The sequence below is a fragment of the Setaria viridis genome, chromosome 7 (genome assembly GCF_005286985.2).
Source record: "Setaria viridis chromosome 7, Setaria_viridis_v4.0, whole genome shotgun sequence".
Classification (NCBI taxonomy): Eukaryota; Viridiplantae; Streptophyta; class Magnoliopsida; order Poales; family Poaceae; genus Setaria; species Setaria viridis.
In genome coordinates this window covers 10,621,795-10,640,364 of record NC_048269.2, presented here as the reverse complement: position 1 = coordinate 10,640,364, position 18,570 = coordinate 10,621,795, and the positions used below count along the sequence as shown (strand labels likewise).

The 18,570-nt window shown below is 44.6% G+C and overlaps 1 protein-coding gene across 1 annotated transcript; it reads left to right on the top strand.

Moving 5' to 3' along the window:
- The first annotated feature begins 11,635 nt into the window (after positions 1-11,635).
- On the top strand, positions 11,636-17,676 carry LOC117865347 (ABC transporter G family member 25). The gene is made up of 13 exons (XM_034749520.2): positions 11,636-11,973; positions 12,127-12,203; positions 13,529-13,804; positions 13,916-13,979; positions 14,072-14,215; positions 14,317-14,351; positions 14,431-14,504; positions 14,691-15,577; positions 15,656-16,411; positions 16,497-16,645; positions 16,727-17,016; positions 17,104-17,228; positions 17,347-17,676. The coding sequence occupies exons 1-13, from the start codon at positions 11,744-11,746 to the stop codon at positions 17,501-17,503; spliced, it is 3,264 nt and encodes a 1,087-aa protein (XP_034605411.1). The 5' UTR covers positions 11,636-11,743; the 3' UTR covers positions 17,504-17,676.
- Positions 17,677-18,570: the final 894 nt, after the last annotated feature.

Sequence of the window (18,570 nt, the reverse complement as noted above, 5' to 3'; positions counted from 1 at the left end):
TGTGACGGGAAATCTTCTTTTTGTATAGTGTCAAAATTGGAAGTTTGGATGTAACTAAACAAGACCTCAACTGAACATTTAGGTACTTTATTCAACGTAAAAAGTTGCGTATGCGCCGCAATTGATGTCACTGTGTGACGTGGTGAACGTTGCAGGGACCATGCTCCGTGGCTGATTGCCTTGACAACTGCAGCAGCATTGAAAAGTCGTCGAAGAAAAATATCAAACGATGATCATGTTTGGCGCTGCCGGAGTTTCGTGGCAACCTCCAGGTGCAACGTGAGAGTCAAATTCCACGCGTTGACCGGCCTTATCCGAGATTGCCTAACCCAAGTACGTACACTTCGGTGATTCCTACGCCAGGCATCGCGGCATCGCCTCATGCGTGACGGGTATCAGTTGGATTGAATGACAATGATAGATGGTCTTGACCATCCACCTCTTCCTATCCGACCCTGGATCATAGTAAATCTCGACCACACATCACTTGAATCCGACGGTCTAAATAAATTGAGGCCATACTTAAAAAAGAAAATCAAGACATTAGTTACAGCTAGCAGGCAGAATTTATTTTAAATTATGGGAAAGTCTAATTTATAATTTAAATGAATAGTAGGCGTGACTACAATCAATAAAACGCTAGGAACGTGAACAAATAAACCAAAATAAATTGAGGCCATCCGTGATTGCTTGGCCAAAGGTACGTCGTTCCAAAGAACTTGGTGTTTGATACCCACAGCTAAACTTTAGCCCCTGTCACATCGGATGTTTGATACTAATTAGAAGTATTAAACATAGTCTAATTACAAAACTAATTGCACAGATAGAGTCTAATTTGCGAGACGAATCTATTAAGGCTAATTAATCAATCATTAGCAAATAGTTAGTGTAGCACCACATTATCAAATCATGAACTAATTAGGCTTAATAGATTCGTCTCGCGAATTATACTCCATCTGTGCACTTAGTTTTGTAATTAGCTCATGTTTAGTCCTCCTAATTAGCATCCGAACATCCGATGTAACCCTGCTAAAGTTTAACACCTTGTATCCAAACACCCCCTTGGTCGATTTGGCATTCATACCTTGGTTCGTAGGGAGTTCTTGTTACGAAACACGGGTACACTACTCGCTAGCACACAAAATATAACCGTGTAAATAGGATCATCTGCGAGTAGATGGTCATAGATTATACCTTCGCTCGTCGTGCGTCGCAGCGGAAGTCTTGATGAAGCACGAGTAGTTGATTCGATCGACGTTGAGGAAGTAGTCGTACGATCTGACAAAGTGCGCAACCTAGCAACACCTCTACAGTAGTCCACACATACGGGATGGGACAACGAAATGGAGAGTGCTAGCACTCCACGGCACGTACTCGAAGATCCCCACGATCAACCTTTGATCCAGGAGGGAAGGCTGCAGGTGCGTGCGGCGGCAGCCCACCAGATGGCGTGCGGCAGGAGCCTGGTGGCAGGAGAAGCCTGGCCCCATGCGGCAGGAGCCCCCGGCAGCAGGATCAGAGAGCCTCGTGTGCGCTTGTTGCAATAAGATTAGGGTTGAGCTCCTTTAGCTGGTGATTAGAGCAACTTCAAGAGTATGCTAAAATTTTTTTCCCTCAAAATAAGGTATTGAAGGTTATGCTAAAAAATTCCTCCCAAAAACGTACCAGCCTACAGCAAAATGCTAAAAAACTAGTCTCCTAATATTTTAAATCAGTTCACGTCGTCGTATTGGGCGCATTTTAGAATTTGTTTTGTTCCTTTAAAAAGGATCACGCCGCCGGCTGGAAACCTCCTGTCGCCGCTGTTGATTTCCTCACGCCATCGAGTAAATTTGGTCCTCTCGCACCATCTTCAGTAGAATTCGTTTTTTTGCTTAAAAAAAGGATTAGATTCAGTAGCACTGTCAATAACCTTCCAAAGACACATAACAATGTCACAAAGAGCGCCAACGCTGTCAGTTGTCCTTTTTGACTGCAGGATAGCTCCATTATCTTCCTGTTCTGAGTTAAGGAAAGCTAGCAGGTTCTTGTACTCGAGAAGATTATCCTACAAAACAGCAAGATTTGACAAGAAATTATTTGTGCATTAGTACAGAAGCAAAGTAACAGTTTGGAGTTGACGAAAGGTACCTTCTGCAAATTTGTGCCACCGCCCGGTCCATTAATTGAGGCTATGCAATTGGCCATCAGATGAGCCAAGGATAAGATTTCAATCATAATTCATAGGTGCCAACTGATGACGTATTGATTGAGTTAATTCAATTTGTAGATGTCAGAAGCCACGCTCTAATTGCCAATTAGGAATTATAAACTTTCCACAATCCAACATCAATTAGGAAAAACAAGTTTGCGAGTCTAACCGAGAGCCTTTAACAGACCTGAGCTGCTGTTGAAGTAGGCGACGAGGAGAATGACACCCTGCAGACATGAACAGCTAAACCGTCAGCGTCAAAGGAGGGAGGAATACTAGGACGACGAGGGCAATGGTGAGCACGGGCGGCGAGCGCGACTTGGGGTGGAGCAGGCCGTCGACGGACGGCAGGCCCCCATTTTCCACCTGCCGGCTCGGGTTCACCGACCTCCTAGACATCCTCCTGCCCTCCCTCCCGAATCCGGCCAGCCATAGAAGCGCGTCAGCCGCAGATCGGAATCCCCTATGGTGCGAGGAGGCAGAGGTACCTCTGTCAATGGCACCGGTCGTCGGGAGAGGAGATCCGCGTCCCAGCCTGCCGCCGCATGGCGCTCACCGGTCGCCGGGAGAGGAGAGCCGGCACCGGGAGAGGAGGCCGCGCCGCCTGTCGCTGGGAGAGAGCTGCCGCCGGGAGATAGCGCGCTAAAAAAAATAGCGCGGGAAGGGGGCGCGGGAACGGAGTTCGGGAGGATTGAGGGAGCACTGCGCGTCGCTAAAATATGCGGGGTGGTGGGGTGTTTTTTCGCGTCGCTAATTTTTTTGGGAAGTTTTGGGTGGACTGTTGGAGTTCAATTTTTCTCTTTTTCCCTAAAGAAAGTATTGGGGATAAGATTAGCAGCCTCTTGAAGTTGCTCTTAGGAACATATTTATAAAGCTGGCTAAATGGACCTACAGTTCAGTTTGAGCCAGACCCTCTTGGACATCCAACAGTTCTCTTGTCACTTTCTCTTGTCACTTTGGGAGCTCTGATAATAAAGAACATCGGAATGATTGTATGTTCTATGGAGCTACCTCTAGCATACAGCTTGTCCTTAGACAAATTATGGACGAAGCTCATCTTAGGTGCATGGCAAGTGCTAGGGGTTTTGCTCATTTGGAGGTGGCCTCAAGATAAGTAGCTGCCAATAGTCATTTTGGTCGGGGTATTTCACTTTTCGTAGGCATGAATGTAATATGTGCTTTGCGGAGTATGAGGGGTGTGTGTGTGTGTTTCAAGTGTGGTGTATCTGGCGCGTTTCTTCTTTTTAGTGCAATGAAACACAACTCTCCCGTGTATTTGAATAAAACTCCAAATACAGCACCAACGGATTTGTTACATTTTATTTTTAGAACATAGAAAACCAACTTTGAAACCACCCAAAAGGACGAACTTGTCCGGTTTCAATAGTTGAATGACTCTCGATATCCGATTTTGCAGTCCGGGGTTGAAAATCAGACTGCTATGATAGTTAGAGTGCAAATTGGACTTTTCATTGAAAATATATAAAAGATGCGCAATTTCTTTACACTCATATTATGCTGCTTACATGGTCATGAAACATTCCTGCTTGTCCCAAAAGATAAATAAAAATCATTCATATGTCTTGTCCCAAAAGGAAATGGCATGCCCCTAAAAGGGCCATGCTGTCCGACCCACAGGCAAACACTATTATGAGCTCAACTGTTTTCAAGCCCATCTGCGCGTTAGTTATTATATATAATTTTCTTGTTATCAAGAACCTAGTGGTTCTTCACTCCACAATCCACATGATCTTTGTGTCAACCTTCAAAGATCGCGTCGTGGCACCCCCTTACGATAATGTCCAGATGCTGCTTTGAGCTTTCTCAACGTGACAGATCCAGACTGGGCTCCAAGCTCACATGCGTGCATGCGGAGGATTAGGATAACAAAGACATACATGATTGATTATTAGTTTCTCATGGGACAGATCCAGATCAGATTAGAAAAAAAGCATCATATCGATCTCGTATGTACGTGTGCATTATTTTGCCATAGGGTAAATTCATCTGTCATTTCAACTGACATGTGTCAATTTGGATTAAGAAGGTTGTTAGTGTAGTGGTAACCTCTCCAAGAGACACCAATCAGGTTCAGATTCTAGTGGCAGTAAAAAAAAAACCCTCACTGGAAAAAAAAAGAGACAAGGCACTGACCTGCATGACATATGATTGGTTCGGACCCTCCTATGGTGTAGTTGTAGTGGTCACCAACCAAATAGGTCCGGGTCGTAGTTGGTCCAGGTTGCGCTGTAGAGTGAAGTTGGGGTTCGGAAGTTTTCTTGGTTGGCTTAGCTGTTACTCTATCCGCCCTAGAATATAGCTACTTCTAGAATTTTTCAGATATATTAATGATGTAAATTAAGAGTCTATATTACCCTTTCATTAGTTTTGAATGCTAGCAAGCTAAATTAATTGGTGGCAAGCTAGCATGCGCATCTGGTCATAATTAATTTGCATGCTCTCAAGCTAAATAACTCACTTGAGAACTCAAAAGTAGCTACGACAAAATTTAAATGCTAGAAATACCTATATTCTGGGATGGAGGTAGTATTTTTTTTCTTAGTCCAATACCGTAGGGCGGTCTTTCCCGACTGGTCTAGAATTTTTTATACCTATATTTACGGGCGTTTTTCTAATCAACAAATTCGTACATTCTTTTAAGTCTATATCTCGGTTTAAAGTAAAAAAAAGGAGCTGCATTGGTTTTTCTTTAAAAAATAATCTGTTTCAGTATACATTACTTCTTGACTCATTGTGTGGTTGCAACCCAGTGTCAAGATCAATCAGGATTTTCTGAACTTATTATATGGCTTACCCACACAACACATTATGATATCATAGAACCAATTGCATCAGGACCTGTGCCTGTTGTTACGACAAGGCTTACACATGATGAGCTGAAGTGGCGATTTGACTTAAACAAAATCAGAAAAGCTTTATTTTTTGAGCACTTTGCCCTGGTCAACAGGCCCACAGATTTTGCGCCACATGCCTCTCCCTGCTGCACAGATTACATGCATATTCAGACAGGCAGAGTTGCTAGGAAGCTCCAAGTATGAAATAAGCCGTTGAAAGAAGTTGCCAAATCGCCCCCTGCACTGCGCGGCTATATTGTTTATTGCACCGTGTTGAAAAGGATTTTTTCGGTGTTGGAGCCAAAACGATTGAGCAAATCAACCACGCGGATGGATCCTCAAAATGTCTCCAAATGACGCTACCTCACCTCGGCCGTGTTGAATCCAGGTAGCCGGCAATAATCTTGATTTGCTTGCATTACTTTTTGCATGGATTTCGATGTTGATTTGTAGCAGTTTTTTTTTCTCCCCGCCTTTTCTTGTACGCTAGAGGGGGCAGAGTACGTTGCATGGAAAATATGTTAAATACCTGTAGGATTAAGGCCTCACTACGGGAAAGCTTAACGTCGCCGAGTGTAATTACTTCGCCGAGTGCTTTTCTTCGGGCACTCGGCGAAGTACCGTTTTGCCGAGTGTAACATAAAAAACACACGGCAAAAATAAAACACTTGGCGAACGACGGGTTTGCCGAGTGCCACCCAAAAAACACTCGGCAAACACCCAACAGGCACTCGGCAAACTTTGACACTCGGCAAACTGACGCCCACGTGACTTCCCCGTGCCGCCGGCGGCGCCCCTCCGTGACGGCCGTTAGTGTTTGCCGAGTGTCAATATAGGGCACTCGGCAAAGGCACTAGTTTGCCGAGTGTCATGATGGGACACTCGGCAAACCCTATAGTTTGCCGAGTGCTAGGGGGTACACTCGGCAAACTATAGGGTTTGCCGAGTGTCTTTTCACACACTCGGCAAACATAATTTTTTTTCCCCTCCTCCACCCTCCAAACTTTTTACACTCCACATGTATAGCATTTGGCACTGCATGGTAGAAGATGGACTATTTTTTGACCTATTTGCTATATTTAATCAATTAATTTCATTTAGAGTAATTTTTTGATTTAAGTCAAATTTGAACTGCAGGTGGTTGGAATAATGGAATAATATGAGTGAAAAAATCATATTCATGTTAGTGAGTCTAAATTGAGGTCTCACCCAGAAAATGAAAAGAAATTTCGAACATTTTGCTAAGGAAACAGGACTACGAACGTGTGGCCAAATGGTTGTTTAATTCTCAAAAATACAAACGAAGTTTGAAAATCATGAGATTTTGCAAGATGCTTTGATTTCGTATGCAGAGGCCGTGGTAAAAAATTGATAAGGTTTCGCACAAGTTTTGACATATGATGTTTAGAATTCGAAGCATCTCCGGAGAGGTTTCAGAGAAGTTCAAAGGATCCGGTAAGATTTTGAGATGAATCGATAAATGTAATTCTCATTGAGTCCAAATTTTTTTTTATAGGCTATAGAGAATAGATAGGTTCATGTCAAATTTTGGGAAATTTTCAGATCCGTTTGGTAATTTTTATTCATTAATTGCACGTATATGAATTTAATAGATATAAATTAAATATGAGCTATAAATCCATGAAATAATGGTACAATATTACTTAAAAAATGGAATACGCAATGTTTAGTGAATTGGACTAGGTTTACACAAAGTTTACGTACTTTTAATTACTAAAAGTGTTGTTGTACATGCAATATAGGTAGGTGTTTGCCGAGTGCTACGTAGGGCACTCGGCAAAGGGATGGTTTGCCGAGTGTCATAAATAGGGCACTCGGCAAAGTCATCCCGGGTCCACGTCGCAGTGTCAGTACGAAATTCGGGGAAAAAAAATACCCTTTGCCGAGTGCCCCGGATCTAGCACTCGGCAAAGGGTATGCCGAGTGCTAGATCAAGGGCACTCGGCAAAGGTGACACCGGGTCCACGTGTAAGCCTCAGTACGAATTTCGGGGAAAAGAATACACTTTGCCGAGTGCCCCTGATCTAGCACTCGGCAAAGGGTGTGCCGAGTGCTACATCACGGGCACTCGGCAAAGTTTTCGGATATCCTCCCCAACCGGCTAAGTCCTCACGCACACACCCACACATACACGCACGCGCCCGTCCCGCTGACCGCCCGCGCCGCCCGCCGCCGTCGCCGCCTGCCCCACGCCGCCGCCCGCGCCGCCCGCCCCACACCGCCGCGGCCGCCCGCCCCACGCCGCCGCCGCGCGCCGCCCGCGCCGCCCCGGCCCGACGCCGCCCCCGGCCCGCGCCGCCCGCGGCTGGCCCCGGCCGCCCGACGCCGCTCCGGCCGTCCCCGGCCCGCGCCGCCCGCGGCCTGCCCCGGCCGCCCCCGGCCCGCGGCCTGCCCCGGCCGCCCGACGCCGGCCCCGGGCGTCCCGCTGCCGGCCTGCCCCGCACACGCCCGCCGCCGGCCGGCCCCGACCCTCGGCCCCGCACACGCCCCGCACACGCTCAATACAATCATACGAAGGTTAGAAAAGAGGAGGCAAGAACAATGAACCTGACTAAGGATCAATTCATGAGGGTAAGTAAAGAACGTTGATGCTTACTATTTATGATTAATTAGGCTCATTTTCTTTTTCATACGCCACACGCTTGATGATGTAGGTGCTTCCGTGGTGGTGTCGTGCGCATATGCCGTGCTGGGAGAGGATGGTCGACGTGTGGTTGGAGCCCGGGTGGTTGGAGACCCACCTTTCTTGCCGGCAGCGGCGTTTGCAGATGCCGACTGCATCACACCATCAAGGCAGCCTAAGCCTTGATGAATATAGAGAAAAATGGGTACGCAACTTCAATTCTTTATTGTAACGTTCAGTTCTACGTAATTTTTAATGATTTTGTATTTTGCCGCAGTCGGCGTCACATGATGGCCGACCTTGCTCCCAGCTCAAGGCATGGGTCCTCTCCAAAAAGGGCAAGGCGACGGCCGATATAGATTTCAACCCAGACGACCCGTCCGAGGCGTACAGCCACCCTAGCATATACAGCCGCGTCAGCGAGTATACAAAGATGGCTAGGGAGGTTCACGGGCCAGACTTCGATCCGAGCTCCGAGGACATTGATGGAGAAATCGTGATGAGGGTGGGAGGAGGCAAGAAGCATGGCCGATATTGGATTGGCGACGGCGTCCTCGACACGGCCTCTACTCCCACTCTCTCCCAGATCCGAGCTAGGAGCACGGACTCGAGCCCGGCGGTACGCCCACGACCCACCGCTGCGCAGTTCCAGATGGAGGCTCTACAGGTTCTTTCTCTTCCATTCATCGTTCGTTTGTTGTTGTACTTTAGCTTTGCATTATAACATTGCAATAAAATATTGTAGGCCCAGGTGGAAGAATCAAGGAAGAAACAAGAGGAGATGGCGGCGCAGATGGAGGAAATGCGGCGGAGGATGGAGGAGGAAAACCGGATTAGGATGGAGCAGATGTTCCAGTACATGCAGAACTTTGCTACGAGCATGGGACAGACTTTGCCTCCGCCACCGCCGATGATGTTCCCTCCGCCTCAGCCACCCACGACTACTCCTGTGAGTCACTTGACACATTGTGTTTAAGATTCAATAGTTTAAATTTGACAACTTTAGATGTTACCTCAGAATGTCCTATCCTATGTGCAGAATCAATCGGCGGCTTCGAATAATGAAGATCAAGATTTGTCGCAGTGGTCTCCTTGGCCTCCACGGAAGTAGACTTGATTGTGAACAATGTGGAAACTAAATTGTGAGAAGAACTTGGATTTATGGATTATTTCGTGCTTATGTTGAACTATGCCTGTGGTGTTTATGAATTATGCCTGTGGTTGTGAATTATCCATGTGGTTGTTTATTACAAATGCCTGTGATATGTGTAATGTGAATTGAGAGGGGTCCGTTATACGTGGCAAAATATCGAAAAGGGGGGGTTCTGGTCACTTTGCCGAGTGTAACACTCGGCAAAGAGGGTCCTTTGCCGAGTGCCTTGACCATAGCACTCGGCAAAGGGGCATTTCCCATCCTTTGCCGAGTGCTATGGTCAAGGCACTCGGCAAAGAGGGCCGGTTTGCCGAGTGCCCGGGAGCCGGCACACGGCAAACAGAGCCGGCTTTGCCGAGTGCCCGGGTGCCGGCACTCGGCAAAGGGACCGTGTTTGCCGAGTGCCAGGCGCGTGGCACTCGGCAAACTCGCTGTCTTTGCCGAGTGTTGGCACTCGGCAAAGAGCAGGTGTTTGCCGAGTGCCTCCCGTTTGGCACTCGGCAAACGCGCCGTTATACCCGACGCCGTCAGTCCGCCATTCGCCGAGCACATCTGTTCGCCGAGTGTTTTTCGGCCGTCGGCAATATGTTTGCCGAGTGTCCGAGTTTTGACACTCGACAAACTAGGCTTTGCCGACACAACATTTGCCGTGTGCCCTTTGCCGAGTGTTAGCTTTGCCGAGTGTTTTCAGGCCTTTGCCGAGTGCCCCAGGCACTCGGCAAAAGTTCTATCTCCCGTAGTGCCTTGTTTGGTTCGGTTGCTTATTTTTAAGCACCCATCACATCAAATGTTTAGATACTAATTAGGAGTATTAAATGTAGACTATTTACAAAATTCATTACATAAGCGGAGGCTAAACGGCGAGACGAATCTATTAAGCCTAATTAGTCCATGATTTGACAATGTGTTGCTACAGTAAACATTTGCTAATGGTGGATTAATTAGGCTTAATAGGTTCGTCTCGTCGTTTAGCCTCCACTTATGTAATGGGTTTTGTAAATAACATACGTTTAATACTCCTAATTAGTATCTAAACATTTGATGTGACACTTGCTAAAAATAAGCAAAGGGAACCAAACACCCCCTAAACATCTTCTCAGAAGAAAATTTCAGAATGATATAGTGCTCAAACAAGAAGATTTTTCATAAACATTCGACATAATTACTATGTTCTTTTAATTGGTGTACTTCCGTACTCCGACGTTCCTCTTCCTTAGAAAAGAAACCTAGCTGTTAAAACGAATTCCTTGGTGCACATTAAGGCCAATCTCAATAAAGTTTCATAGGAGTTTTATAAGCATTAAATTTGTTGCCACACAAGTAAAATTGTTGATTTGGCAATATTATTATGAGTGGGAGTTTCATCAGATGAGAGAGGAGTTTCATTTCCATAACACTCAACGGTCATAGAATCTGAGTAACACTACAGTGAAAATGTGCATTGAGACTGCTCTCCACAGGGACACTTGCCCCTTCATTTGTCGCTAGTGAATGGATCTCTCGGTGGCCTGCCTTCCAAAATCGGACACAGCTACCATTAATTATTCATTCATGTAATCATGTGGTAGAACCCCTTATGTGAAGACTTCCAGCTTGACTTGGACAAATGGAAACAGGAGGTGGACACGAATGCCCCTCCCCGCGTCCAAATAAGGACACCAGACGAGCTCGGAAGAGTTCCACTGTGAAGTGTGAATGGCTTAATAAGAAGATAAAAGGAAAAAAAAGCAATGAAAAGTATTTGGACCATAGGTAATTCAGTGGCCCTAATTTCTGCCCAAGTTGGGAGGTAACCTTCCTATTGGTCATTTTTCAACCTTGTTTATTTGAATGAAAATACATTATGGACGTAAACACAGCATGAGTTCTCATGCCCTATGAATAGACGCATGCATAACTACTCTTATGATCACCTTTGGGATACTAAGTCGACATATTTTGAGATTGAAAAAATTACTATAGAAGCCTTAGTGTAATGAAAGAATAACATCATTTATTCTCTGACAAATTTACGAAAAAATACGATGGATACGTTGCGGCATAATAAATCTAATCAACTGAGCTACGCACAATTCGTAAATTAGAAATTCCTTAAAAAATTAGGGATTTTTTGTTTTAACATTGTTCCTGCCTTCATGTTTTGCCTCTTTCTTAGATTTTGGCCAAAATTGTTAAGAAAACGAGGGCACAGCACAACCACGGCCCTGTTTAGTTACCTCTAAATTTCCAACTTTGGCACTATGCAAAAAGAAGATTTCCTATCACATCAAATTTGCGGTACATGTATGAAGTACTAAATGTAGACGAAATCAAAAACTAATTGCACAATTTTATTGTACTTTGCGAGATGAATCTTTTGAGCCTAACTAGTCAATGTTTGGATAATAATTCATAAATACAAATAAAATGTTACAGTTATGCATTTATGGCAAAATGTAGACTTTGCCACTCCTAATTTAGGAAATAAACAAGGCCCACGTTAGAAAAGAGAGAGAACAGGAAAGAAAACGTGAAGCGGCAAGAAGCAGTCAGGTAGGCGGTAGGCCCATGTTAGCAGCCTACTAGCAGGCAGTCCACGCGCCTCCAAAATACTGAATCAACGGCTGCCATTTCAGCATCTCTCCCCCTCGCGCTCGTGCCTCGTGCGCCCTCTCCCCGCGCCAACGTGGCTCCGCTCACTCACCAACCATGGCGTCCAAGCCAAACCAAATCATCCTCAGTCTCCGACGATTTTTCTAACGCGTAGTACTCTCTGCTCACCGTATATATGATTCCGCTACAGCAAGCGTCTCTTTCTCATTCCCTCGCACGCCTTTTCCTTCGCCTCCGTCGTTCCCTCTCCTCTGTCCTCTCCCCGCGGCGCTGCCAGGTGCGTGCTAGCTCTCCTCCCCTGCCCCGGAATGCGCGATGCCAAGCCCCTCCGGCTCCAGCGGCGGGGCCCCGGCGTCACCCTGCACCTTCTTGTTGCCGTCCTCCTCCTCGCCGGCGTCGCACGAGCCCAGCGGAGCCCGCTGCCCCCGCCGCCGCCGCTGGCGCCGGCGCTGTCGGCCGTCGAGAAGCAGCTCAACAACCTGACCAGCCAAGTCGCCGGAACCATCTCCGACAAGTTCAGCTTCTGCGTCGCCGACCCGTAAGCTCGCTCGCTGCTCGCCTCGCTTCCCCATCGCCGCCGCGACGCCGTCCGTACGCCGGCGGAAGAGGGATAAAGAAAGAAAGCCACCGCGCGCCTTTTTGTTTCGCTTCGGATTCTGATCCGGTCCCCCGTTGCCGCGTTGCGTTGCAGGCAGGAGGATTGGAACGAGGCCTTCAACTACACGTCCAACCTCGCCTTCGTGGATCAGTGCCTCAAAGAAACCCAAGGTAAATCGAGTTCGTCTTCTTCGGCTCAATAATTCAACCATGCCTATTATATTCCGGAATACTTCATTCACCTCCTCTGCTTGCTTGCTCTGCTCTTCTTGACCGGGTTTCTGGTTGATTTGCTGCGTCTTCTCGACTTGTTTATTCTCATGGATCAGGGAGACAGGGAATCTTGTCTCGGGAAAGATTTGTTGGGTGAATTATTAATAAGTATTATAGTTTAGGGACAGGTGCCTATGTTGGATCAACTTTTCAATAAACAAGGTCCAAATACTCCAATTAATCCCAAGTGGACTCAGCTACCCTGTTTTATTTCCAGTTCTTTTTTGGATATCTACTACAGCATGTCACATAATTTATTTAATATCTCCTGATGAACTTGTAACGGTTGCTATCTCCAACTGATGACGCTTAGGATGACGAAGCAGGACTCTTCGGCGTTCCTTTTCCCTGTTAGATAGAAGACTTTACATGCCTTGCCCTGAAATAAGTCATATCTGTGTGATTTAGTAACCAAGCGGCGGATTTGTTTTCAAGAGCTGCGTATCTTTTCATTAAGAAGAAAAATGAACATAGTTCTTACAATGCGGACCTTCCCGAGCGCACGCACACGGTTATTTTACATGTTATGAAATTACATTGCGAAACCAAAACAACTTAGAAAAGAGCACAGGCAGCATCAGGGAGCTAAAGTGCTAAGTGCTGAAGCTCGTACAGCTGCATCCGGCCATCCTAAAACTGACAACAGAGTAGCACCGGCTTCTATCTAGAGCTGTGCTTGCTAGGTAATGGCCGCGGTGATCTGAGCAGTTGACTGCGTTGTCGCTATCTTGCACACTTCCTCACCATTTGTTACGACCTTGATAACATGAAGTGGACAGATAAAATTGGTGACATGTACTTTTGACAAGTGGAACCGCTACCCTACCACAACCATTTATTTGTGTTAGAGTATGCTTCAGTACAAAGGAATTTTGAACAGCAGCTGAATACAACTACGAGACTGCAGTTGGGTTTGACAAGCTCAACTCTAACTAATCGTATCTAGTGACGTTTGTATCTTTAGAAGTTAGGCACTTTGACTCATTCTCGTATCAGATGAATTTGCAGCCATTGTTATTTTTTTTTTGAAAGGGAACTTGCAGCCTTTATTATTTTACTTTACTTGTCGCATTAATCAAATTACGTGCTAATATTCAATCTAGTGTACAGGGAAAATTTGGAATTAATGAATCCCTTAATGAGTCAAATTTTGAATCCCACGCTTATATCTGGTTCAAGGCCACATTACTAAGTTTTGCATTGTATCTAAATGATTCATTCAGGTGATCTGCCGCAGCGTCTATGCACACCTGATGAAGTCAAATTCTACTTCTCAAGTTTGTATGACCGTGACGGTGATAAGAACATCAACCTGAAGACTAACATAAACTGCAACATATCTTCTTGGGGGAAGGGGTGTGATCCAGGATGGGCTTGCGCCTCCGATCCAGTCCCTGATCCCAGAAACCGTGATAGGAGCAACATTCCGCTGAGAAGAAGGAACTGCCAGGCGTGCTGCGAGGGCTTCTTCTGCCCTCGTGGTCTTACTTGCATGCTCCGTGAGTCCTATACACTTTTTCGTTTTTGTCAAATCTCAATTAATTTGTTTAGAGAAATCAGTCTATCGGGTTGTGAAATGACATGAACCTTTGTGTTTCTTTTGGCTATAGCTTGTCCACTAGGCTCATACTGTCCACGTGCCACGGCGAATGAAACAACTGGTCTTTGCGATCCGTAAGATTTTTCTTAATGTATTCCTATTGCAATAGGTTTCTTCATAAACAAATACAGTATGCCATGTATCTAAATTATGGTACTTTGGTCAGATACAAGTATCAGATAACTCCAAACTCAACAGAGAGTTGTGGAGGTGCTGACATGTGGGCTGATATCCAGAGCACTGAAGAAATCTTCTGCCCAGCTGGTTACTATTGTCCAACCACAACAAAAAAAGATTCTTGTACCAGTGGGTACTGATCTAACATTATGCTGTCAATATGATATGTTTTAACTTAAACCTTTATTAAGAGAAGTGGTTTGATTTGGTCATAATTGTGTGTTTCTTCTGCAGGCACTTTTGCAGATTGGGTTCCACCGCTGAAAATAGTAAGCATCGAGAGCATGACTTTGATCATATAATCGTACAAATTTTAGTTCAATGAGCTGAACTGGGATTAATTTGCAGAATGCATAATAAAGCGCAACTGTGATGAAAACGCAGATAAGGAAAACATCGTCATTCTTGGTGCTTGCATAGTGGTAAACCCTCTGGTCCAATTTTGTAATTGCAGAACCTTAATAATGACTATCTCTATCTCTTTGTTATAACAACGTAGTTAAGTTAGGAATAGTTTTTTACTGGAAGCCACAAATACAATGAAGTAATCAAGTTCACTGCCAATTCTTGTTTTTACGTATGATTCAAACTTCACCCATTCAACGCAGGGTGCATTGTGCCTGCTGCTTCTGATCATATACAACTGCTCAGACAAATTCCTCAGTATCCGTGAACGGAGGAAGGCAAAATCAAGGGAGAATGCCATTCAGCTGGCTCGGCAGCAGATGAAGGCGCAAGAGGGATGGAAGGCGGCAAAACAGTTTGCACGAAGGCATGTGAATGGCATGCAGGGTCATCTTTCACGCACATTTTCGCGAAGGAAGTCGTTTCGTCAGCAGGCTAACCTGGAGACTTCAAGCCATAGAGTGCAGGAAGCACCACTGATGGGAAATGTCAAGACGCAGGAACTGTCAGACTCTGCTGTGTTTGCAGCTGAGAGCACGAATGAGATAACTGAAGTGATGCCATCAGTTATTGTTGATGTCAGTGGTGAAGGAGAAGTTGTTGCTGCAAAAGAAAAGCCTGTGCCAAAAGGAAAGCACAGATCAACCCACACACAAGTATTCAAGTATGCATATGGTGAGATCGAGAAGGAGAAGTTCCGAGAGCAGGAGAACAAGAATCTAACCTTCACTGGGGTGATTGACATGGTGAAGGATCAGCAGAAAGAGATAACTAGGCCTTTGCTCAAGGTTGAGTTCAGGGACCTGACTTTGATGCTTGGAAAAAAGAAGCTGTTAAGATCTATCAATGGCGAGCTCCGCCCAGGCCGTGTGACTGCTGTCATGGGCCCATCAGGAGCTGGCAAGACCACATTCCTCAATGCCGTCACTGGGAAGGTGAACGGCTATAAGATGACAGGTTCGGTCCTTGTTAATGGGAAGAATGTTAACATCCGTTCTTACAAGAAGATCATTGGTTTTGTGCCACAAGATGACATTGTTCATGGGAACTTAACTGTGGAGGAGAACCTTTGGTTCAGTGCAAAGTGCAGGTAATAATGATTTCATATTAACTACGTTTCCAGTAATTAGCTCACCAGTTTCTGAACATTTTCAATGTGAACCTACAGGCTCTCTGCTAGAATGAAGCATCGCGACAAGGTCCTTATAGTGGAGAGAGTAATAGATTCTCTGGATCTTCAAGGGATCAGAACTTCATTGGTTGGGACTGTTGAAAAGCGTGGGATTTCTGGTGGGCAGAGAAAGCGTGTTAACGTGGGCCTTGAGATGGTGATGGAGCCATCCCTTCTAATCCTGGATGAACCAACTTCTGGCCTGGACAGCTCCTCATCACAACTTCTTCTCAGAGCTCTTCGGCATGAGGCACTTGAAGGCGTGAATGTTTGCGCTGTTGTTCATCAGCCGAGCTATACATTGTACAACATGTTCGATGACTTGATACTTCTTGCGAAAGGAGGATTAATGGTTTACAATGGTCCAGTTAAGACTGTTGAGGACTACTTCACAACCCTTGGAATCCATGTTCCTGACCGCGTAAACCCCCCAGACCACTACATTGACATTTTGGAGGGCATTGTGAAGCCTGACTCTGGCATCAAAGCGAAGCACCTACCAGTGCACTGGATGCTATACAATGGCTATGAAGTACCAAGTGACATGCAAGATGATGTCAAGGAAATTGGTGAACAAACCCCACAAATCAGGTCCAGCCCTTCAATGTCTGGTTCAACCCCTCACTGTCTCCCCCTCAGAAACGCTTTTGCAGAAGAGCGTGACCGTCTTGAACACCATTTGTCAAAACCGAAGGACTTATCTAGCAGGAAAACACCAGGGATCTTTATGCAGTATAAATACTACTTGGGAAGGTAAGAACAGCAGAACCTTTTTCTATCAGATTCTGAAAATCTTGAACAGCTACTAATCAGTTGTTACTGATATATACCATTGCAGGGTTACGAAACAGCGGTTGCGTGAAGCTAGGCTGCTTGCTGTTGATTTCCTGATACTAGGCCTAGCTGGTATCTGCTTAGGGACAATAGCAAAGCTCAGTGACAAAACATTCGGGATGCCTGGCTACATATACACTATAATAGCAGTTTGTAAGTTCAGATATACAGATATCACATTGTTTTCTCCACGAACATGGTGAAGAGTTCACTGACATATGTTATACCATGCAGCTCTTTTGTGCAAGATTGCAGCATTGAGGTCGTTTTCACTGGAACGATTGCAGTACTTTAGGGAAAGAGAATCTGGAATGAGCTCGTTGGCGTACTTCCTTGCCAGGGATACAATTGATCATTTCAGCACAGTTGTAAAGCCGATCATTTACCTGTCTATGTTCTACTACTTCAACAACCCGAGATCAACAATTGGAGATAACTACATTGTACTCCTCGCACTTGTGTACTGCGTGACGGGGATAGGATACACTTTTGCCATCTGCTTCAGCCCTGGTTCTGCACAGCTGGTATGTATGGTGCCGATTAAACATTTGTTCAACATCTTCTACATGATTGGTCACATATATTGTGCCTAATTCTGATTCTTTTTGCAGTGTTCTGCCCTTATACCGGTTGTTCTGACTCTGTTATCCACTCAAAAGAGCACCCCGATATTTCTGAAGAGATTGTGCTACTCAAAATGGGCACTGGAGGGCTTCATAATTGTAAACGCCAAAAAGTTAGTGTTTGTTCATGTCTGTTTCTTTTCAAACTAGATATTTTTTCTTTATACAGGCCCTATTTTAATTTGTAATGTTGAACTAGAACTAATGGTTTTTTCTCTCTTTTTTGTGCAGGTATCCTGGAGTTTGGTTAATAACTCGCTGCGGTCTGTTGTTCAACAGTAGTTTCGATATCCACAACTACAAGCTCTGTATTTTGATTCTGTTTATGTATGGTCTGTTCTTCAGGACTGTGGCATTTGGGGCCATGATTTTATTGAAGAAGAGATAACCATAGTCTAGTTATAGCATTGTTTCATACTTAATTTTTTCATTCATTTGTAAATTTGTAAATCAGTTTTGATGTAAACTTTTAGTATGCTGACTAGCAAAAAAATTAGGAAATTCTTTTTTTGACATAAATCTAGGGATGAAGCCATGAATAAAAAATCCCCATTCACTGCCGCTCTTTTTGAGGTTTCCTTGTATTTTGTGGCGACAAATACGAAAATGATAATGCTAAAAGACAGAAAAATAATTTGGCCTCCTAACCATTTTCATGATTATTTTGTCGGAACTTTTCTCATCTTTTCAACCAACCCCACCCCAAGAGTAAAGACATTACTGGCCCAATCATTCACCCCAAGGACCCAAGCATAAGTCTTAATCCTAACCCTAACCCAGTCACGCCTTCCGCACAGCTGGATGCCGATGGCTCTCCACCTCTAGATTGGAGGTAGCTCATCAGGAGAGCTGCATACATTGCAACTACATTTAGCAGCAGTGATGTCGCAGAAAAGAAAAGCAACGTGGGTCGAACATGTGGTCCGAGAAAATAAAAGGCCACATGAAAACACAGAAGACTCATATTTTTAAATCACGAAAAATATCTCGAAACTCCCAGAAAAGTTTGAAAAAAATCCAGAGATAGTTTGGGACATGAAGAATAGAAATAAAATATTTGGAAGTTGTAAAAAAATTACTAGAACCTTCCAAAAATTGGATAAAGCTATATGAGAAGAGGAATAAATTTGAGAAGATTTTGAAAAATTCAAGAAAAATCTAATCACCATCTAAACATATTTTTGAAAACTGTTACACGCTCAAGACACTAAATGCTATCGGCATGAATGCAACACGCATAAAACAACTTTATATCATATTAATTTAATTTAGAAAAATAACTAATTATTTTCCTATACTAATTTTCCTATCAAGAGAATAAATCTTGAGAAACTTTTTAGAATTAAGAGAAAATGTAACTATTTGTGCAACTTACTCAAATCCTAAAATCAAATATTTTGGGGTGTGACAAACATTTAGATGGAAATTGAATTTATGTTTTTATATGTGTTTGTA